Source organism: Hippocampus guttulatus, chromosome 15, assembly GCF_054856545.1.
Source record: "Hippocampus guttulatus isolate MCC_2025c chromosome 15, RoL_Hgut_1.0, whole genome shotgun sequence".
Classification (NCBI taxonomy): domain Eukaryota; kingdom Metazoa; phylum Chordata; class Actinopteri; order Syngnathiformes; family Syngnathidae; genus Hippocampus; species Hippocampus guttulatus.
In genome coordinates this window covers 4,721,676-4,745,691 of record NC_141275.1, presented here as the reverse complement: position 1 = coordinate 4,745,691, position 24,016 = coordinate 4,721,676, and the positions used below count along the sequence as shown (strand labels likewise).

The window sequence follows — 24,016 nt, the reverse complement described above, 5'->3', positions numbered from 1 at the left end:
TGCAGAAAATACGATAATTTGTAAATATATATATTTATATATACTACATTTTTAAGTGAAAGTCATCTCACTAAATATCGAATTTACTGAGCATTTTATTTTTCTCTACACCAACTTGCATCGGCTATACCCGTTTTAAAGTCATGACTTGAAAACACTGACCAGTTTGTCATTTTATGTTTATTTACTTTTTGGAAGTTATTTGTATGAGCTATTAAATTTGGTCATACGTGACCTGGAGCTCGATTTTCTTCTTGTCATGTGTATATGTTCAGAATGACACCATTTTGTTAGCTTCATATCAACATATTCGATTGCCTTAACGACTGCTACAATTATTGTTCAATTATGAAAGGTTGCAGAAGACCACTTCAATCACCACTGAACGGAGCAACAACAACAACAAAAAAACACAGTTGCTTTAAATATCAGACAGACACAATCATTAATTATGAAGGTGAAATTCATGGCAACAATCTATTCATAATTTTATAAATACTTATCTTTATTTCAGTATACAAAATAAGAGTATGTACATCCACACAAAAGTGGTTTACAATATCCATGAGTTCATAATGCTCTTAAAATTAAAATATATTTGGAACTGACTGCATGTCAAGAGATGTGAAGGATGATTAATCTGCAAGTCCTTTATCCTTTTTTTCTTTCCGGTCCACAGGGTTTTCATGCTGAAAAGGCACACAGGACAAACGCGCGGGTCCAGAGTCCAAAACGTTCTGTGTTTATAACGGTACTTTATGTTCCCTTTTTTTTCTTTTTCTTTTTTTTTGCTTTTCCTCTCATGTCCATTGATGCAGAAGGAAAAAGTATCAACTGGACCGGAAAAAAAAATATTCCCACAAGTCCACAGATCTGATCTCATACATCTCCCTCCAGCTTTAAAATCCAACGTTATTACTTTTTATGAGAGCTATAATAAAATAGACTTTCCTTATCCGCATTGGGGGGATTCATGGTCATTAGCAATTTTAAAAAGAAAAAAAAACTACCCAGGAGGACGGCGGTCTTCACATAAACTGTCGTCGCTTTCCATGTCCAGTAGAAACTCAACCGACGGTTTGAAAAAATCGATACTAAAGTGATAATGACACTTGGTGGTGAAATACACATGCGAAAGCTGAAGACAAAAAATTGCCTTCTGGGTATTGTAGTGCTTTGGTTCACTCTGGCGGCTCGGCCCGACCGATGGGTCTCATTTGCAGACATATCTCTCCACAATCCGTTGGCACTTCTTGCAGGTGACGTAGCAGCACCAGTGATACTTGCAATGGCAGCGTTCCACCAGCTTCTCCGTGTACGGGTTGTAGCCGCGGCCGCAGCACATCAAGTCACAGCTGTCGCTGCCAGCTGAGGTTTTGTTACACTGCCTGCAAATTAGCATAAATAAAGTCAGAAGATTGAGTGAGCACCTTTTGTTTGAAAGACAACCTGTTTCTAGTTTGGTTTCCCCGCAAGGAGACAATTAAGCTAATGGCTTCGTTCTAAACATTTCATCCGCCGGGCCTGTACAAACTCAGAGCCTGTGAAGAGCTCACAATGGCCCTTTAAATATTCTTGACCGAGCGATGCGCCCTCATTTTTTCTCTCTCATTTTTCCTTTTGTCACATCGTCTTTGGGCGCTGGATGCCTCGGATGCTTTCGGGAGCCAATGGCCTCTTGAATAGGCAGTGAACAGCTCCGTCATAAATCACACTGAATACACAGGCCCGCCCCCATTTCTCTTCAGTTTGCCCTTTTCCACATTACGGCTCCGTTTTTTATGACGGCAGAGTGTTAATGACCGGCGTGACGAGAGGGGCGCTTAAGTAAATGGTGGCAGCGGGAGTGTAGAAGAAGAGTGAAAGGCACGTTTTATTACGTTGTTGGGGAGCTGGTAGATAGGAACACCCACGCGTTCTTTGTATAGTTTTGAAGCAAAATCTCATTAAGACTCATTTGAACTGAAGGTGCGGCAACACAGCAGGACCGGTAGATTTACAGGGTAAGATCATTTCTCGACATCAGTTTTAATTTTAACTCTTTAAAAACTACAGTTTTCATAACCAAAACTAACAAAAACCAACAACTATCGCGAAAAATGTCCGTTGTTTTTGTCTTTGTCAATGAATTTAATAAACGGCCTTTAAGGGTTGATTTTTAAACGTATATATTTCGGTATTAGCACCATTAGCACCATAAAAAGGAAAGTCGAACAGTCATCTGGGAATTGTGGCCCTTTTACTGTGTGTCAACTCCAAGTGATGTAATCTAGCGGCAGCCGATTAAAAAAGTGCCACCAAAATGATGTGACTCCAAGCGTGCGGGTTTATGTCTTCCGTTTCATTTGTCATTTAATTCAGCCAGAAGCATGACGCTAGGTGACAAGTGCTCTTTTTTGGGGGGGGGTTCAGGGATGTAAAAATAAATAACGTATTTTCCGCACTGCGAGACGCACCTAAAAACAGTCCATTTTCTCAAAAGCCAACAGTGCGCCTTATGAATAAATAAAAACTCAACTAAAAGAAGGCAATTTTGAAAAGGAAAAACAAAACCTAAATGAACAAACCAGTTCTGAAAACGTTTTAAGAACGAATGCATTAAAAAACAAAACAAAAAACTCACTGTCATGAAACTATTATCAGCCCGTCACTGACGCATACCGCACTAAATTTGCCCTCCTATTCCCCTCCATTAAAACACAAACTATTTCAAGAGTCTCTCTTGCTTCGAGGTCCTGTGAATGTCAGGGCTAACAATGTAGACAGGAGGTCAATTCAAGTGTCAAGACTGATAAAGCCTCTGCTTTAAGTGGCCACCGGTGAGTGACAAATCAGTGGTGTTGCAGTGTAAGGCAAAGGCAAAATCAAAGTTTCCCTTTACCGATGCCCTGAGTGTTTCCTCTCACGGCCCACAAATCCAAGTGCCTCGTGATTTTTCACCAAAGCATTCATGTTGCATGCTCATGCGGCTGCTTGGATATCAGGCAGCAGAAATTGCATCCGGTGAGTGTCCTTGACATGAAGCACGGCTGCTGCTTTATCTGTAAAATGGCCGAAAGATGTCTGATGACGTTCATGTGATATATTAGGATTATTTATTTATTTAACATCATTCATTGTGCTGAGTGGCTGGCGACCGGTCCGGGAGTGTAGCCCATCTCTTACGCAAAGCCATCTGGGACACACTGCAACTCAACCATCACCCTGATGAGGACAAGCAGTATAGAAAATGGATGAATAGATGATGTGCTTTGTGGATTTCCCAATATGGTGTGTGTGTTTTTCTGGGAGGGGGCCATGTGATCTACTGCCTCAAACAGAATGCTATTTTAATGTACTGGACTTTTATGTAACAAGTGAAGAGAATGGTTTTGATTGAAAGGTTTGACCCCGTGGAATATTTTAGTACTACAGTGGTACCTCTAGTTACGAAATTAATTGGTTCTGGAAGAAATTTCTTAACTAGAAAAGTTTGTCAGTAGAGATGCGTTTTCTATGTAAATGCCCTAATCCGTTCCAAGACCCCCAAAATTCAGACATAAATGTTTTCTAAAGCACAAAAATGCATCAAAATATGCAACAAATACACATTACAATTAGATTATTACACAATAAGTGAGAGTTGTGCACAATGTAAAAAACAAAGAAAAGAGTAAAAAATAAAAATGACGGTCATTTAACTTTTAACTGCGTCCTCATCCTCATTTTTTGCCCTCGTTAGTTCATGTTCCCTCTCAGAAGTGGTTTTTGCCTGGCGTTTTGTAAAGAACTGAACCAAGGACTTTTGCTTTTGTCGGCTTTTAACAATCCTTTGAAAATGTCCAAGGCAAACATCAGCATGGTGAGCGATCGTCGGACTGGTGAACACTTCTTCTGGGCGATTCACATTTAACGTAAAACTATCGGAATGCCTCATGGACTGAGGGGCGACTGACGAGGCCACTCCACAGACACATCCGGTAGAAGTCCCTCTTTGCCAATAGGATGTCAGGATGATGCTCGGTAATAGCCAATGGCAGAGCAGCTATCAGTATGTTGCGTTCAGGAAACTCAGGAGCTGCGGGTAGCAGCCCATACTGTATTTTTACCTTTCGTATCTTGAAATTTCTTTCGTAACAACAGGCAATATTTTCCTGTTGGAGTGTTTTGTAACTTGAAAATTTCTTATGAAGAGACGTTCGTAAGTAGAGGTACCACTGTACATCTGGTCCTTCTCATGCACAGGTGTTGAAATCAAGGCGCGGGGGTCCAGATCTGGGCCGCCCCGTTATTTTATGTGGCCCCACCAACCAAATTATGTGCTTCGACAACATCTTTCTCTCCAAAATATCAAAATTTCAAGTTGTCTTCACTTTTAAAAACATTGAAATATCGCAAGCATTTTTTTTTTGTTATCAACCCCCCATTTAAAATAAACAAATGTTGAGCAAATGATTTTTACCGGCTTTCTGATTTCAAAACTAGTTACTCAGCAATTTGCTGTGTTTATGTAATATGAGGTGACCACCATATGAGGTCAACCCTTGGTTTTCGAACGTCTTTATCGACCAAATCGAGATTTTTACGCCTCGGATTACGACCGAAAACCGTTTTTTCGACCAAATTGAGCAAACCTGAATACACCACTTGACTCCTCTCGGCTTCCTTAAACGAGTCAGTGACCCTTCCTCGTGTAGCGTTCATTATGAGCAGATGTGTTTGCTGTGATTTACGCAAATCTGACAGTGTTTTTGTTATTTCTGTTTATGCAAATCTGACAGTTTTTATGTTATTTCTGCATAGTGTATTAGCCCCTAATTATGGGCTAATAAAATAGTTTCGGATTTCGAACAAATCGCTTTTCAAACAGCCTTCTGGAATGGATTATGGTTGAAATCCGAGGTATAACTGTATTTATTTGGGTTCATGGTCATAACAGCCCTTCGAAGGAAACTATAACTACCATGTGGTCCGCAACAAATTAGTTCTGCGAGTTATGAGTCAAGCATTCCAACGTATTGGGTGAATACTGTGAGCCAACGTTATAACAATACATTTTCAGCCTTTAAATATGTAAAATAAAGTAAACAAGACTGTGATGACTGCATTTAGTTGGACAGGTTGGCAGTGGTGTTAGTCATTTCTTCCCTCTGTATTTTGGCTCATGGACAACATATCTCAGCTTTCACACGCAATTTGGGGTAATCCAACATCTGGTTGATTAAAATGAAATGTAATCTGTGGCAAACGTTTTTTTTTTTGTGGAGAAACTCCTGCAACTGCGAGTTGTTATTCTCAAACTGTGCTTTCGGTGTCATGCAAGCACAACAGATAGTCTGTGCTAAAGCATGTCCTTCTCCAAAATACGTTTCAAAAAAACTTCAATACGTTTCAAAGATAATGTAGCATATTTTTCCTGTGATACTGCTTGGCCAGATTTCAGGATGAGTGAGTAAGACCCTCAGACAGAATGACTCCTTTGCTCCCTACCACACACAGTCCGGAGTTGGAGTGAGCAAAATGGTGTCAGCTAACTTTTATCTCGAGGAAACCTTTAAATGCTTCCAAATCCGTGCGCGCCCCTTCAGTTGATAACCGTTTTGAGTTCTCGCGGGCCCAGGAATAAGAGCATTAGTCACTGTTTCAGATAAAAAAAAGCACAAGGACCCCAGTCACAGTGGCCTTCTTCAATGACACGTGCTCAGACAAGCCGCAGACAGAGTACTCTCAGGTTGTTATCACCCAGCTCGCTAACTAAACCGTGCCATTGGGTAGGACATCACTTTCCTAAAGTCAACATCCTGGATGAGTTGACCGTCAGGATTGGTCATTTACTATCTGATGCTGTGCAGTTTGGCTTTGGCATTGTTCGATTCCGCTGAATTAAAGAGCCTTGTTAAGCCACGTTTTCACACAGCAGCAGAGTTCAGTTCACATCCACGATTTAACCCTTTCAGGGACAGAGGTTACCACAGTGGACAGCTTGTCATGTTATCAGGTTACAGGGTGAATGAAAAGGTTAAGTCACTTTTTGGCCACTGTTACAGGTCAGTTGGAAATGCTGCACAATGACTGGCTGACCATTAGCAGGATAGCAATAAATGCGTCAGCAGCGTAAACAGTACATTATAGCTAGCAGACAACATCAAACTTGCAAATGTCATGAGAATTATTCAAGAAGCTAAGCAGTGCTGGATGTAGTCATTATCCAGAAACTTAAATGGTGTAAATTCCTGGAAAATTGCTACAACAACCAGTACGCCAACACACATTTTTGGAAAGGTGGGTTTTGGAACTTTGTGGCCGTTTGCAGTTGAAACACCAAGAAATGATAATGGGTGGCCAAAGTGACAAAATGACTTACTCAGGGGTGGCTGTAAAATGAGACTCACATGCACGCACGCATACAGTCACCCACCACCATTGGTGGGGGATAGGGACCGGAATAACAAAAATCAACAATAATTATTGAAAATAATTGACACTCATTGAAATGCAGTGGGAATTTTGTCTTTTTTCTTTAGAAACCCAGGGAATTATTATTATAAATGTTGATAAACATTCAATATACAGGTATGTTTTCCAAGAAAAACTGATGGGGGCCGGGGATGTGGAGAATCCGGGGGGGGGGGGGGGGGGGGGGGCAAACAAAAAATAATTTACTGGTAAGAATATTAAAAACATACTGGATTTTTTTTAACCCGCAAATATGTGAACCACGAATTCACTGTATCTCATAGTCTATTTCTGTTTCGTTTGCTTGCTAACTGCCAGTTTGCTAGCTAACTGCCAATCAGAGGGATCAATTGTCTTCGATGGCCGAAGCCATTTTGCATTCTGGCGATTGACGACTCATTCATTCAACTCACAACCAAGAAACACATTGACATAACGATGGTTTAATTTTTCAAAATTTCAAACATTGGATTTTACTTAGTTTTTTGTGGGGTTTTGTTATTATTGTTTTTGGTTGAAACTCGCCCCTTGGAAGTATGAATTCTCTTTCGACCAATCTGTATACATCAGTGGTGGACCATCGGGGCCTTGAGGGCCTTCTCTGCTGGCCTAAAAATATATCTGAATCACAGACTGATGTTATATATCTTTTGCATGAATACTTCAATAATTAAATGAAATAATTCCAAATGGTCTGGCATATATGGCAACATCACCGTATTCAGATCCATCGATTGGCTAGTCAGACAGTGTACCAACCAGCCATTTGCTAAATAGTCACCCCACAATGGCTGAGGGAGGAGAAAAAATAAGATTTGGCGGCAGATTTTAATTGTCAAGGCCATTTTCAAGAAACAGTGGACATTATTAAGAACAGTCATAAAACTCCGAAGCGAGCTAACCTGTCACAACCAGTCAGACGACTCGGCCGCTGCTTTCAGGTCAGCCCGAAAGCGAATTAAAACTTAGGCCGCAAATACAGCAGGGCATCAATAATGATAGAAAAGTGAAGTGTACTTATTGTGACTACAGGAGTTATCTATGTGTGATGCAACGGCTCTTGATACTGTATTTCAGCATAATAAGATGATTTTTATAATCCTAAAATAGTTGGGAGGAAGGGCAGCTTGATTCAGACGGAGCAGTACTGAATATAAACACACACACATACGTAGTCTATCGATCTTAACTTTTCCTTCTCTAGCAGCAAACTAAGTGCAATATTGTGAAAGGCATTCTTACCTGTCCTGTGTGCCAACTGAACCTTGTTTGTCATTCTTGGTACAGAAGTCCGGGGAACTCTGCAGGTAGACCAGCTCGTTCTCCCTTACAGGCCTGATGTCAATGTCTTTGGGCACCAGTTGCTTGCGTGTCCCCATGGGTCTGTGAACCACCTTCGTAGCCGACAAGTACTTAGTCTTCAGCTCCATGGCGATCTCTCTCAGGTCCTGAAGGCCTCTCCAGCAGGTCCTTATAGAGCAGGAGCCGGATACGCCGTGACACTTGCACTTCATCACCACTGCTTCCCTCAATACCTGTCAACAGAGAACATGTGATCAGTTCACCGAGAGAGCAAAAAGGAAATCATTTTCTTCAATAGGACGACATCTTGCTCACCTGTCTACCGACTTCACTGTTGTGCAGGTGCATCAGTTTGTTGGCATGGGAGCCTGCACGTTTCATTTTCATGGGGGCATCTGCAAACTTGGAACCCATGATCAACCCATAGTGCAGGTTGTCCGCGCAGCCCCCCCAGCGATAGCCTGGCTCCGGGATCTCAGCCGGAATGGGCCCACACGAGCACAGACGCAAATCTCCAGTGGTGCATGCCCTTGCGATGGTGTGGCTAATGGTGGCGGCAGAAAGGGCGTAGACAAACGCAGACTCTCTGGTTCCTGGCCAATGACACCACAAACAACCAACACTCAACAGGCTGAAAATAAAACGACCAGTACCGGCCTTTGCACTTGGACTGTAGACATAGAAAACATTCAAAAAAGGATGAAAAATCCAAAACCCTCTAAAGCTCCTTCCACCAGTGCTGCCATCAAAAAGTGGAGGTGAACAATAGAAGAGCGAGGAGGGAAAAAAATGTTAGGGGAAATGAGACGTTTGCTCCGTGGTCTTGTAATTTCATGAAGACGTGACATAACACGCTACAAATCATTTGTCTCTGTGGCGGAATTATCACGACACAATTATCATCCCGTGCGGAGTTTGCATGTTCTCCCCGTGCCTGCGTGGGTTTTCTGCGGGTACTCCGGTTTCCTCCCACATTCTAAAAGCAACACATGGTCGGTTAATTAAACCCTAAATTTGCGATTGTGAGTGCAAATGGTTATTCGTCCACGTGGCCTGCGATTGGCTGGCGACCAATTCAGGGTGGAGCTGCCTGAAGACAGCTGGGATACGCGCTCGAGCACGCCCATGTCCCTCATGAGGATAAGTGGCTCAGATAATGGATGTTCAATTTTGAGCGAATCCATTTGTAGCATTTCTTTCACTTACATCCATTTTCTGATCCGCTTATCCTCACAAGGGCTGTGGGGAGTGCCGGAGCCTATCCCTTCTCATCTAATCTTTTCGGGCGGTAGGTGGGGGACACCCTAAACTGGTTGCCAGCCAATCACACTACTTGGAATTGATTTGCATTCTATGATAATGAACTTCCAAAGACAAGCGCATAATGTATGACCCAACTGTCGTACAGAGCGAGCGCGGAATCAATTGGCAACGGTGTGTGGAAAGCATTCATCACTCGGGCGGTTGTCATAACCCAGAGAAATCATATGTGACTTAAGAATGACCATCCTTGGATAGAGACAAGACAGTAAAAGAAAGCATTGGCAACACACTGTTGGAGTGGTTCCATTTGCCTCACAGTCAAGAGATCCCAATTTCTACTCTTGGCTAAAGGCTCTCCAGTCGTAAACACAGAGTGGCTTTTGATGCATTTCCATTTTCGTGACAATTTGCAAATGAAAATCCTGTAAATTTCATGGTCTTACCTCGGTCAAGGTCTGGAGGATACTTGGAAGAATCGCCGGGAATTTCTATGGAGGAGCAGTTCCAGCGCATGTCAGCAAAGGTCTTTTGGCACGTTTTCTTGACTTCGCGGGCTGCTTGGATGATGGTTTGCATGAGTTCCATGTTGCTGCGGCACAGCTGAGCTTGGGACGACACCAGGCCAGGCAACAGTTTACAGTGTTGGGTCTGGTTGATGTGTAAGGTCTTGGGTGTGTGCGATATTGCTCTGTGGCGTAAAGAGAGAAGGGGAAAAAAAAAGAGGTCATGCACAGAAGTCACTTCTAATTGGAATCGGGATGGTTGTCTTAGTGTGTGTGTGTGTGTGTGTTTTAGATGTAAAATGATAGCTATTTCGTTCTAATACAAGCATCGTATCACTAATTGCATTACTAATAGTCAAATTAGAATGATTCACACAAGGTTCCCACGCTTCCACTTGCTTTTTATTTATGGACCTTTTAAGGACTTTTGAGGGCTAATTTAGCCATTTTTAAAGGACTTTTTCTCCATTCAGCAGGGGATTCACGGTGGATTTAATGCCCGCTCAGCAATACGCGGGCTGAACAGAAAGCCACATATCACTGAGCTGGTGTTCAAATCATTGCTCCCAACGGAAGGGCGCATCTTAATTTTTAGGAGCAATCAAATCAGCTAACCCTTTATTTGACATACTGTATGTCAAATTTTCATTTTCCTACCCATATTACAGGTAGGAAAATGAAAAAAACTTGAATTAATTCTCAAATAAAGTACACTAAGAAAAAGTTTAATTTAGAAAATATAAAACTTCAATTTATTTTCAAATAGAAATAATTTTTTAAGGATTTTTATTGATTCTAAAAGCATTCCGTGAAAATTAAGGACAATTAAGAACATAATTTTACAAATTCATTTTTTAGGGATTTTTATTAACTTTAAGGACCCGTGGGAACCGTCTCACACTTTCAGTCGTGTCCCGAGCACCAATTAGCTGTTGGGAACAATTTGTTTTATGTAGTTTCGCTACTTAAATGGAGGACTAAAGGCTATGTGTGGGAAGTGTTTCATGTCGGGAAATTTGAATATATGCAGTTGTATGAATCCTTTCACGCACCCTTTACCCTGCTAACGTGACAAGCCGTCTACTGTCGTAACCTCTGTCCCCCCAAAATAGAAAACGTTTCAGGGGATACTTTTGAGGTGACATCCACACCTTGAGGAAAATTAGTAGCAGATCCATAAAACATATTTGACACATTTTTGCCTCTGACCCTTTTTTTTCTTACAGTGCAGAACTGGCGACGAGATATTCCTCCAAATACCCAACTGCAGTAGATAATATCAAGCACCATTTTCCTCACCATTTCTATTTGGTACCATGGGAGGTTTTGTCGTCCTTGGCCTCAGTTCAGTGTTAGTGATCTATTTATATCCTATTCAAGGAACGTATTGGATTATATCATATTGTATTTAGATTGAATATTTTTACAGAGAAACCCCAGGCAGGGGCGGCTGTCTCAGATCTATACTCTTGAGAAACACATGCAGTGATGCAGGCAGGCAACCCGGGCCTGTTTCATACTATCGTGTCTCTGTGGGGGCACTGGGCAATACCCAGTGATCAGCTGTGACGGCACGCCGCTCTTAGTGACTCGCAGGTGTTTATTGTCACATCTGCTTTGGCATCACATCATCACGACTCCACGCTTGGATTTAGCATGACGCACGTGCCTAAATCCTGGTTTAATACAGTATGTAGAGATGGCTATTTCTGTCTCGAGCGTGACTGCAACCCAACCGGTCAAGGCAGATGTCTACCCCCCACACCCAATGAGACATAATCCTGCCCAAGTTTTTATTCCATCCATCCATCCATCCATTTTCTGATCCGCTTTATCCTCACAAGGGTCGCGGGGCATGCTGGAGCCTATCCCAGCTGTCTTCAGGCAGTAAGCGGGACACTGTGTGTGTGTGTGGGGGGGGGGGGGGGGGGAGTACCCAGAGAAAACCCACACAGGCCAAGGGAGAACATGCAAGCTCCACACAGGAAGGCCGGACCCGGGATGTCAGCATTTTGTTGCTACCAAACCCCTCATTACATCAACTTAAACAATAGTTAAATAAACCGTTATTATTGACTTTTTATATGGTTTCAGTTCAAACGGCCCTCCAAGGGAAACGGTAACTAAAAGTTGGCCAGGACAAAAATGGGTTTGACACGCCTGCGCTAACCAGTCGACCACCGAGACCCCTTACGTTTTTATTCCGTCTGCGAAATTGTTCATGTGGTCAGTCAGATGCTTCATATGAAAAGTTACCTTGATAAAACGTTTGCTGCAACTTTTTTTTGCACAGCTTTAACCTTTGCAGCTTAAACGATGATGTATCACATTGTCACTCGTCGATTTTTAGCTCATTTTTGAGTAATCAAAAATGGTGTTAACTGTTTTTTCATGAACTCCATGTCAACAGTGTTCACATTTTGAAATCAAATTAACAAAACATTGAAGCATTGGGATTGATATTCATTCTGCGCCGTGGAAACACACATACACATATAAGCACACACCATGCCAAAGACACGACGTAAAGCCTATGATGCAGCCAATGTGCGTAAACTTGAAGTAAATAAATTGACTCCAAGATTATAGACGATATTCTTTGCTGTTAATATTTGGTTGGTAAAATATATCGTGCTGATGATAATTAGAATAACTTATTCAATAATTTAGAAGGTTTGATGCTCGCTGTGGTCATATTTATGAATGAGATATGATGACACCCACCACAGATGTCTGCCTGCACCTCGAATAAATTCACCAAACTCGCGCCAAAAGTTAAGACGTCATCCGATAAGCATAAATTTACATCGACTTTTAGCCACCAATAACACACCTTCGCGAGCAAAGCACAGAGCAGTCTGTCAGATTCCCAAACAGGCATGGCGAGTCTTGCGCTTCCATGAAAATCAGGACACCACGGCATTTTGCATGCACCATCTACAAAAATGAAGCCCATGGTGTAACGCACCCCTTATTTCTTGTCTTTTGTCATTTTATGTTAACTTTTCATTTGATGCCGGCGTGGGCACCCGCAGCGGCTTCTCTTGTACTATGTTGTGAGAGGGAAGAAATTTCATCTGTGCTGTTGAGTTGTACTTGATACTTATTTTTTCCAGAACAAATCTCAAGCTTTTTCATCTATGCCATCTACGTGGACAGAGGTTTGATGATAACTTTGAGGATTGACCATGAAAAAGGCGGCGCGAGGCATGGGCCCAGCCGTCGCTGCTTTTGGCTTTCATTCTTGGTAATATTGTTGACTTTTTACTGCGATAAAAATTAACGGCGGCACGGTAGTCGAGTGGTTAGCACGGTCGACTTCACAGTGCAAAGGTACGGGGTTCAATTCCATACTCTGGCCTCCCTGCGTGGAGTTTGCATGTTCTCCCCGGGCTTGCGTGGGTTTTCTCCGGGTACTCCGGTTTCCTCCCACATTCCAAAAACATGCATGGCAGGCTGATTGAACACTCCAAATTGTCCCTAGGTGTGAGCCTACTGCCCGAAGTCAGCCGGGATAGGCTCCAGCACCCCCCACTAGTGAGGATAAAGCGGTTCGGAAAATGAATCAATGAATAAGTAAAAGCAGCGACACACATAGGTTTGCAGTCACGGTTCTCTGTTCTCATCACACACACACGTGGCCTCACAAGGATATGCCAAACAGTACCACAAATCTTCAGACTTCTCTCCCTTGGCATCTCCATCTTTGCCTTTCGAAAGTTATTACTGTGATTATTATACACGGTGGTAAATTTCGTCGGATAGCTTGGAAGTCAACTTCGACCGTTTCTGTTTACTGAAGCCGCATCCAAGTTATTAAAAGAGGTTTCCAGTCATGGCCAGAGGAACTGCCCGTTCAATCTACTTTCCCTTTCATGACATACACGTGGACTGAACATTCAAGCTTTTCCCCTCATCAGGATCAACTTCAAGGATCAACTTCAAGAATGTCGGGGCCCACTTCAAAGCTGCCACGGGGGCTTCACCCCATAAAAGGCCACCACATGCATAAAAGCGTCACACAACTTTGCGTCGTTTCATGACGTTGTGTGAATTGGTGGATTGCAATTGAGGGAAATGGATACTTACAGCCATTTGATGCCGGAGCAGACCTGAGAGAGCAGCAGAGCGGCAAGCACAGCGAGAGGCAGGACGTGACAGCACCTCCTCATGGTTGACAGTGACTTTGATTCGCCAGGCGCAAAAATATAAAGGGGTCGGTTTACGCTTTGTGACCTCACAGCTCCACCGTCATGGCAAGGTCTTGTCTGGTAAACCCTGTTGTAAGAAGAACACAATTCATCAGTGACCTTTAGCGACATTTTCATGACAGCCGAATATCCTGAAACATTTTAGAGCGCCAATTTTTTTTGTGTGTCAGACAATGTTTAAAAAAATGCAATTTCCTCCCTGACCACATTTACACACTAAGACGCAATTCAAAACATAGCCTGACTGAAATCCCCAATAAACCTTTCATCACAAAGAAACCTTAATGAGTGTAACTTTAAGAAACACAGTATGCACTTTGTAATATACTGTATATACATGAAGTGATCTGCGTTAAAAAAAAAAAACATTCATTGCAAGAAAATTGACAGATAATTCACTTTTGAATTTATCGCAGTGACCAAACTAACATTACTGTATACGATGCACCAACATTTTATTTCAATGCCATTCACCCACTACCGATATATCTACTGTGCATCTATATACAGTATATATAGTATGCACATACACACACGGACACTGAATGAGCGGCTTGCACCCAGGACTGGACTTTTAATGCGTGCCGCGGGCGGTGAAACAAGCTTATTTTCTGGATTTTGTCATGGTTTTTTTTGCCCTCCTCTATTTGAGGAACTAAAATGTATCACGCGCGTTTAACTTTATTAGTTTACCTGCAGGTTTTGATTAAATAGATTAAATTTTTTTTTTTAGTTGAGAGTTACAAATTGGATAAAGTCTTATCAACAACAATTTATATGTAGTGCACTAAAAATGAAATAACATACGTAGAAAAAAAAAGTCAAAGGCAAACATTAACTGCCTTGAATTTCAAATTGACTAAGCACATTCCAATTCCGATGTTAATTTTTGGGAAAACCCAGTATGTAACTAGGCATGTTTTGGCTTTCGTTTCTTGTGTCGTCCCTGAAAGCGATATTCAACTTTTGCATTGTTTCTTTCAAGACAACATGCACGCATGTCTGCTCAAAGGGAGAGGTGTTGAAGTGACCTTCACAAGGGCATCTTGGCAGGGCTCTGAAGCTGACACCGCCCCACAGCAACCAGTCCCAATTTTATACTTGGTTCAAAGTGGATATTATGCTCCTGTACTTTAGGAGGTGGCTGTTTATCCATATAGTGGTTGTCAACCTACCACTTTACAGTCATTGAGCCAGCTTCATACACTGAGTTACTGCAATACAAATACACATGGTAAAGCAGCCTAGCTAGTATTTGTATAATGGTAACATAACTTTCAAAAAAAAAAAAAAAAAAAAAAGAAGTGGTTGTTGAATGTTTTTCTTTGTTCGGATACCGTGAATGAATGCGTTCTAATCCAAAGGGAGTCAGCAGCGTGCCAGTCACCTCCTTCGTTTGCTCACATCATCACAAGTCTGCGTTTCATCTTGACGTTACTGCCACTTCGCTAAACATGTAAAAACATTGAAACCGCCCACGTGAGCTCAGTAATCCGCAGCCTGCGGACAGCAGCAGCGCCAGCGGCAGTATCTGATAGCGCGGGCGGGGGGGTGGGCGGGGGCTGCCGATAAGTGATCTTTTTGAAGTGCGTTTAAGTGAGCGCATTAAAAAACGCACAGGTAGGAGATAATAAGCCTTTTAATGCTGATGGACAGAAACCCAAAGGAAACTACCGCAAAATCCTTTCATGCGATAATGTGGACAAGTGCGGCTATTAAATGTTACAACCACAAAAAAAAAAGGAAATGCATACATAAATACATTCGTTTGTATATTGCTGTATTATTGCCGCTGTAGGGTGCAAACGCATGGTTGGGGCGGGGGGGGAGGGGTATATGTAAAGGAGATTAACAAACGGTCATTCAAATTCATTCAGATTGCATCTCCAGTTTCGCCGACAGGATGTTCTCGATGACCGCAATCAACAACTTTGCGTCACATTCCGAACGAAGCGCTCAATCGTAAAGTCTTCAAATCGTGTTAACGAGCAATATTTTTGAATATAAAGTCTTCATTGTTGAGTATTTTACATTTAGCGAGACGTTGATAACTAAACGCTTTGATATTTCAATCAACTTTTTATCGTCCTTTTTTCAAGTATATATTCAAACCAATTGGCCTCTGTTGAACACATTCAGTTAGCGTTGCGGTACATGTGTGCATTTAAAAAATACTGTCTTAACATAGGATTATGCTCGCAGTTTATATTTTTTATGCACATTTCGTCATGAACATCAAGTGGTTTTTTTTTTTGGTCACACAACGACATCCGACAATATTCTCACATTTAACAAGCAAGTTGCAACTCACCTTTTTTCTTTGTTTGTTTTTTTGGCCGCGGCAATCTGCTTTCCACGTTAAATCAAACAATTGTGAAGAAATCACACGGCTGCAGGTCCGAATGTCCTAGTAGAGAAAGTCTTTTTGTCTTTTTTTTTTTTGTTTTTAGCCAGATGGGTCCGAAAAATCCAAAATGGGAAGTAAGAATAATTCCGGACAGGTACGCATGTTGTGTTTTCCAGAGCGTTGAGCGCGTGTGCGTACGAGACTGTGTGAGAAAGACGGACAGAGAGCGGAACTAAAGTTGGGCTGGATCAGAGCAAGTGAGCCTGAGAGGGCAGACTCGGCTCTAAAATACCCCAGCCCACTTTTGATGTGGCTTGCTGATGTCACACCTGCATTAGCATAACAAAGCGCCCCGCCGCGACCTGACGGGGGCGCGTTCATGTGCCTGCCCCAGTAAACAATTCAATTTTACATGACTACAGAGGCTCAAGTATTCACAATTTGTGCTTAAGCAGAAGTACAGATACTTGAGTTGAATATATAAATAAAGACTCCGGTAAAAAGTGGAAATAAAAAGTAAACACATTTTTACTGTCAATTATATACAATCCTGGAGCGCACCTGTTTTCGATAACTCGCCCAAAAAATATATATATATATATTCAATTAATCTGTTCCAGACTCGAGTAAACACCACCATCAAGAAAAATATATCTGTATTGTAAAATATAAAAAAATAAAAATAAAACAGAACAACTGATCATGTCAGGATATAAACAGGTTTTAGAAAGTGTTATTAAGATGAAAGTCACAAACACACACGCCATTGTGACATCAGCAGCTCTTGTGTAGGTAAACAAAAGGACCAAATATTATATCAATACCTCTGTTACAGTGTCAATGCGTTATTGTTAATTTTGCATAATCTTTGACTCTGCTCTTGTTACTCGGATGTTTGTACACTGTGCAATTATACCATATGTTGTGGCTAGTGTGTGTGGTTAACTTTATTAAAAAAGATAGGTTGTGCCTTTTTCAAAATACTGCGCAAGTATCATATTTTGTTTTTTCGGATATTTTCCCATTTCCGTAATACACAAATACCACATACAGTATATGACAAGAACAACAAATAAGCCCAAATTAATTATTCATTCGAACAAATTTTGATTACTTAATGCATATTGAATGCAAAACATTTAATTGTCAGAAATCATTTTGCAACATAATTTTTGAGACTTCGGCTGTTTTTTGTTATTCCTAAATTGAGTTGAGAATTAAATATGCATTAAGTCTGTTGAATAACTAACTCATAATTTCCCATCATGCAAAAAAAAATGTATTTGCACGGACGCAATTTACTGGTCACAATGTGCTTTGAAGGACGGCCAATAAAATCGGTCTCGCGTCGCATCGTTTTTTTTTTCCTTCATCAATGTGAACCACACTCCAGTTAGTGATATGTTGCGCAGCCAGCTGTGGAAAACCAACATTCGCCTTTCCTGAGACTATTCTGCGCCTCAAGTGCTTCGGCAGAGACAAGAAGTGAGTGAGCTGTTGCCCAGACCTTGACCTTCCAGGTGCTCGAGCTAACATGCTTGGCCTCAAGTTGTGCTGCAGCTTGGGTGTTGCCAGGCTTTTCTTTTGTAGCTGATGCACTTACAGATCTCCAGAATCCAGCAACAAGCCTGCTTCCATCAAAAGCACCACAATGAGGGCTGTTTGAACCTACTACACCCCATTTGTCTAATACTCTGCCCTGATCGCAATAAGAACCATGACGCAGTGCATTAAATGACAAATCAAAACCTACAGGAGACACATTTCAAAGTTCATTGGGTAGGTGTACCTAATGTAGTGGCCAGTGAGTGTATGTTTCGGATTGTGGTTCCGCTCAGATGTGTTTTACATTGCAGTCAACTGTGAATGGGCACAGATTGTTACATAGGTGGGTGTTGCGGAGCTTCCAGCCGGACCGGGCCCGCTTTCAAAAAGACTTTTTACACTCAGCCTCTTCATTCCTGAACTGAGGTCAACACCCAAAGCCTTTGATTTTCTCCCACAACTCTCACCTTCTGAATAAAAAAGGAGAGAGGGGATGGCACCTTTGGGGAGACGTAGGGTACGTGCCACGTTAATAGTTCATGATTGTGAAACCACTCATTTCAGAGCTGAATCAGAGAAGAAGTACTGTTCATCACAAAAGCTTTCCAGAGGTTGTCGAGCAAATATGCTATACTATATTTCAATAAACGGAACACGATTGTTTTCAACAAGACGCGGAGCGACCATAAAATACCCGTTGATGTTTGGAATACAGCAAATCGGCGGTATCCCAATTGATGAAACAGTTATAGAAACAAAAGGTAATGCCCACGATTTTGATTTCACCCAGCTTAAATAAAGCAAGTGTAGTATTTCCCCAACTAATGCTAAATCGGAACTATAGCTTCTCCCACGTTTTACTGTGTCAGCATATTTATGTACAGGGTTTAAAAAATATATTTGCAGGAAAAAAAAACAACCCTTTGTGGCTTGGATTCAAAGACAGAACTCACAAACTTTAGTGCACAGGAGGTGCTACAATGCCTATAAATATCAAATGTGAGCATGATGAAGTCATAATGTAATTGTTTTTCCTCTTTCTATATTTCTAATTCATTCGGCCAATTAAACAGTTTCACCCATCACTCTGTTTTCTGTACTGCTTATCATCACAGGGCCGTGAGAGGCCAGTCAAGATATGATAAATCCAAGAGGTTCATGGAGTCACAATGAATGAGCAACCCGTGGACTATACTGCATGAATTTGCATCACTTTAAACCCTTTCATGCACCCTGTAACCCAATAACATGATAAGATGTCCACTGTAGTGACCGCTGTCCCTGAAAGGGTGAAATACATCAAGGATCACAAGGCTCCACCTGATGATTGCCATTATGCAGGAGAACACCCCCCCCCCCCCCCCCGAAGTAGTAACATAGGATGACTGTCAAATTTTACCTGCTTGAGGACGTGATCAGATCAGACGTGAAAATCCCATTTCATTCCAGGGTCTGCCGTGGTCCACGGTGAAAATTGCCAGAGAGAGGGGGGGAAAAAAAGTCTGCCCAATCCGTGCACCATAGGACATGATTAGTTTCCAAATCTTTTGCACTCCATTTGGTTTGAACCCGTCCTCTCTATTGTGCTTTGAAGACAAAGCCCTTTCAAGTAACAGATGGGTGGCACTTTTGAGCACGTCATGTGGTCCTCAGGAGTGCCATGGGCCTGCAGAACAGACAAGACCAGACTTTGGGGGGGGGATCATTTGGAAAAAAATAATACAAGATGCTTTTGTAATAATATGCATTGTGGAATTCCTTTTATCAACCCAACAATTTCTTGAAATCAAATGAACTTTTTGATAAATATCAATCCGGTTTCCGACCTCATCACAGAAACAGTTCTAATTAAAGTACTAAATGATAAAAGATTGACCACTGACGCAAGAAGAGTGTCGGTTCGGATCTCAGTGCAGCGTTTGATACAGTAAATTATTCTATACTGTTAGACAGGCTGTAAACATGGGTCGGACTAAATGGAACAGTCCTAAAATGGTTCAGGTCTGACTTGCAGGAAATGAGTTATTTTGTGACCATTAGAAGCTTTAAATCTGGCCATCGACTGGTCGTGACTGGGGGTCCCTCGAGGGTCAGTCCTAGGACCCCTTTTTTTTCACCATGCATATGTTAAACCAAGGGTCAAATTCTTCAGAATTGCTCATGTTGCCTTATCATGACTATGCAGATACACAGGTATACAGTATGTTCCAATATCCCCAAGAGACAGCAGTTCAAGTAAGATGCTGTGTCACTGTCTAAAACAAATTAACAACTACATAAACCAACATTTCCTTCAACTGAAGCAAAACAAACCTGAGGTAATTGTTTGGGGCAAATAAAAAAAAAAGAGTATTACTGTTGGTAAACACTTAGGGCCCTGTTTACGTGCCAAGTGCAAGTCTAGCGCAAAGCGGAGTCTAACTGCGCACGAATGGAGTTTTCCTTCTTTTGGTATTTTGCTAAACTTTGCACAGATAGAATTGGGCGTAACGGTGCGTTTGAATCTTTGTGCGCCGTTGTGGTGCAGAAGTAGCTTTTACCAAGTCATTCCTTGGGACATCGCTCATTTGCATCAAAATCAGCGCGGTCCAAGTGCAGTACGCTCGAGTACACCATGCTTGACTTGGCGCAAACAGAAATAGACTTGCAAGAGTCCGTGCATGAAATTGGCAGGTAAACTGCAAGCTCTCTCCTTGCGGATGATGTAGTTGGCCATGCATATGACGTGGGTAGAGACAGTCTTGTACCCCCAATCTTGTACTCTCCCTACAATAGTCCAATTTGTTCAATTAATTGACACTGACAATGACTCAGAGACATTGTCCCAAGCTGATGTCATTTTTATGAATGAAATCCGGTGAAATCCACTACACACGTCCGCGGAGCCTCGTTCAAATACAATAATGTTAGATCACCCGCTCTGCACGATATACTTGGTTGGAGCCAGTCTAAAATTCACGATTGCACAAGTCTGCTTAAACATTTTAAAACTAACAAACATGCATATGATTAGGCTGAAGAAAACTGATCCCATAATGTTTTAAATCAAACTTAGCTGTGAATGCTTCTCTTGCTCTTGGTGGGAGGGGGGGGGGGGGGCGGGGGGGATTTTCATCCAAGTCTGGAATGCTTGATTTAATTGCAGAGGTCTTTGCAAATGCACCAGAGCTGCAGAGAAATCACAAGGACAGTCACCATGATCTCGAAAAGCATGAGTTTATTTCACCCTTTCATGCACCCTGTAACCTGATAACATAATCAGCTGTCCACTATAGAAACCGCTGTCCCTGAAAGGGTTAGACGATGCAATTGATACATTGCGTCCATGCATGTGCTTCTGATGAATATACCCATTTTTTTCCCATTCTGGTTGGAAGGTGAGCACGAGAGCATCCTTTCATGAGTACAAAAGCATTTCAAATACCTAACTACATGCCCATTAGGGTTTGTGAATCTTAACAACAGATCATCTTTGCAGCATGGTTTTGCACAAATGGCCGTCAGGCCATGTGCCTTGTAAGTATGACATAGGCTACAGTATTTATTGTACTTACTCAGTGAAGACTTAATGATTTATCCATCCATCCATTTTCCGATCCGCTTTATCCTCATAAGGGGAGGCACTGGAGCCTCTCGCAGCTGTCCTCTGGCAGTAGGCGAGGGACACCCTGAACCGGTTGACAGCCAATCGCAGGGCAGACACAGACGAACAACCATCCACGCTCACACTCACACCGAGGGACAATTTAGAGTGTGCCATTAGCCTGCCATGCATGTTTTTGGAATGTGGGTGGAAACCAGAGTACCCGGAGAAAACCCACGCAGGCACGGGCAGAACAAGCAAACTCCGCACAGGAAGGCCGCAGCCGGAATCGAACCCTGCACCTCCGCACTATGAGGCCGACACGCTAACCAGTCACACACCGGGCCGCCTGAACATTTTAAACATTGAAAAGAATCTGAATTGTATTCACTTACAAAATAAAAGCTCCCTGTTTCCACAATTCTAACTTGATGCCACTGAATAATTCAAGCCAAAGGTTTTGCTTGTGATACTGAGAATACTAGCCTGTAGGCCTCCTCTTATTTTCCCTTGGAAATGAAACCTTGAAATAAAATCCACTGAAGCCATCTTTGTCCTTATTCACCCCACGCCCAAGAGTACGTAGTTAAATCCTGACACAATGAAAGAGTACCATGGGTTTTGCATCAGAACCTTGACTTCCAATGGGAAACCTGGTGCATGGCTCAATCACGTCAGCGCTTGGACATATACAGTATTACAATGTGCATCCGACCTTGCGCCATCACTATCCCCGACATTCAAACTCTTTACAAAACCCATTTATAGATCCAAAGAGCCATCAAATGAACACCGCATTTTCAGGAGGTTTAGCCCTCATTAACGAACGTGTCCAGGGGTCAGCAGCCTGGTGGGCTGGACATGGCTCCAACGAAGCCAGAGAACTGTGTTAGCAGGCGGCCCGCAGCGGAGGCAGATCCGTTTGCTCAGCAACTGAGCGACAACACGGAGATGCTCCTTTCACACCGAGTTGAGCACTGACAATCGGGGCTTTGTTTGGGAGGCGTCCGCTGTTGCAGCTCACGAGGGGGAATATATCTGTAAACTCATTCGATGGGTTATCAGTGTTCAGGCTCGCTCAATATTAATAGAATCATAATATTTATTTTTTCTCAGCAAGAGACTGTTTCACTTCCAACACAAATGAGTGTTAGCTTATTTTGACTGTCGTCAACGGTGTTATTTTTGGTTTTTGGTTTATTTCATTTGGCATTGTGATAAATGCCTCGAGATCTTTTGCAAAACCTTTAATTCAGGTATCGCTAAGTATAAAATCTGGGCTGTGTTATCATTTGTCAGAATAACAAAGCATACGAATGAGACTAAACATACATTTGAAATTTGATTTAAAGTCTGAAAAGATCTGATACACAGCTGTGTCAAGATGACGGAACCATTTCAGACTCATTTCAAATGTTTTGGTGAGCACAATGGACGCAAAAATGCATTTCATTATTGTGCACGGCAATTGGACGCAATTGCATACAACCACGACAAAACGTGTTCAATACAAATAGAAAAGGAAATAGATCCAGTGCTTTGAAAAAGTATTCAACATTTGTAGAAGTGCAAAGATTATTTGAAAACCTATCAAGTTAATCGATAATTATTTTGATAATCGATTAGTTAAGAGACTGTTTAATTTATTCTTGTCCAAATCCTTGAAATCGCAGGTTTTCAACAGTAGTCTTCTCAGACTGCTGTAGTCTTCCATAAAAACAGGCTTGGCTTTTTTTTTTTTTTTTTGCCAAAATAAGACATTTGCTTTTACTTTGATCAACATTTTTTCCCATTTTCTGACAAACTAGTATTTGAATTATAATTAATTTATATTTCTGCAATGTATCGAGTGTCAATTTGAAATGTCCCAGTTTTGAATAAAAAAATCTGATTCATCATTAATCATTAGTTGCAGCCCGAAACAGAATTCCATTTTGCGCCCGTACAATTGCAAACTTGAATGCATTTTGTTGATATTTCACGTGATTGACCAACATAAAATAGCAACTAATTGTGAAGTGGCACCAAAATGGTATAAGGTTTTCAAAATCTTGAAAGGATATCAATCTGAAAGGTTCGGTTTGCATTTGTGTTCAGCTCCTTGTACTCTGAAAACCCTAAATCACAGATATCAAATTCCGGTCCTGGAAGACCACTATTCTGCATGTTTTAGATGTCTCGCGCCTCCAAACCACCTGATTCCAATGATCAGGTCAGCAGCAAGCTCTGCAGGAGCCTGATATATATCCACATCTCAAGGAGCGCTGTCAAATCCATCATCCAAAAATGGAAAAATTATGGCACTACTGCAGTGCAAATCTACCAAGACATGGCCATCCACTTAAACTGTCGCCAAGAGGCCTATGTTTAAGCTAGAGGAGCTGCAGAAATTCACAGCTCCCGTGGTACAAATGGTTGATAATTTGCCACAAGCCATGTCGGAGACAATACAAACACGTGGAAGAAGGTGATTTGATGAGATCGATAGTGAATTTTGGGGCCTAAATGGAAAGCGCTGTGTCTGGCGGCAACACGACTCATATGCACATACTGTGAATCACTGCGGTGGCAACATCTTGCTGCGGGGTTGTTTGTATTCAGCTGGGACAGGGAAGCTGGTCAATAGATAGAAAGATGGATGGCGCTAAATACTGTACAACAGCGGTCCCCAACCTTTTTTGCCCCACGGACCGGTTTAATGTCAGACAATATTTTCAGGACCGGCCTTTAAGGTGTGACGGAAAATCACAACAAAATAATATGACCCGCATGAAAACTGTGGTATTTTCGAAACATAATAAACACAAGTCATGACACGAGGAACGTC

At 41.9% G+C, this 24,016-nt stretch overlaps 1 protein-coding gene across 2 annotated transcripts; it reads right to left on the bottom strand.

The window, feature by feature from the left end:
* Positions 1 to 480: 480 nt before the first annotated feature.
* Positions 481 to 20,620, bottom strand: wnt11 (wingless-type MMTV integration site family, member 11). Of its 2 annotated transcripts, none has more exons than XM_086131472.1 (6): positions 19,006 to 20,620; positions 13,593 to 13,781; positions 9,444 to 9,688; positions 8,053 to 8,330; positions 7,678 to 7,970; positions 481 to 1,388 (listed from the first exon to the last, which is right to left on the bottom strand). In XM_086131472.1, exons 2-6 carry the CDS (start codon positions 13,673 to 13,675, stop codon positions 1,214 to 1,216), a joined length of 1,074 nt encoding a protein of 357 aa, XP_085987598.1. In that variant the 5' UTR covers positions 13,676 to 13,781; positions 19,006 to 20,620; the 3' UTR covers positions 481 to 1,213. The 2 variants fall into 2 exon arrangements, with proteins under 2 accessions (XP_085987598.1, XP_085987597.1); XM_086131471.1 differs by lacking the exon at positions 19,006 to 20,620 and adding an exon at positions 16,026 to 16,319.
* Between the last annotated feature and the right edge of the window lie 3,396 nt (positions 20,621 to 24,016).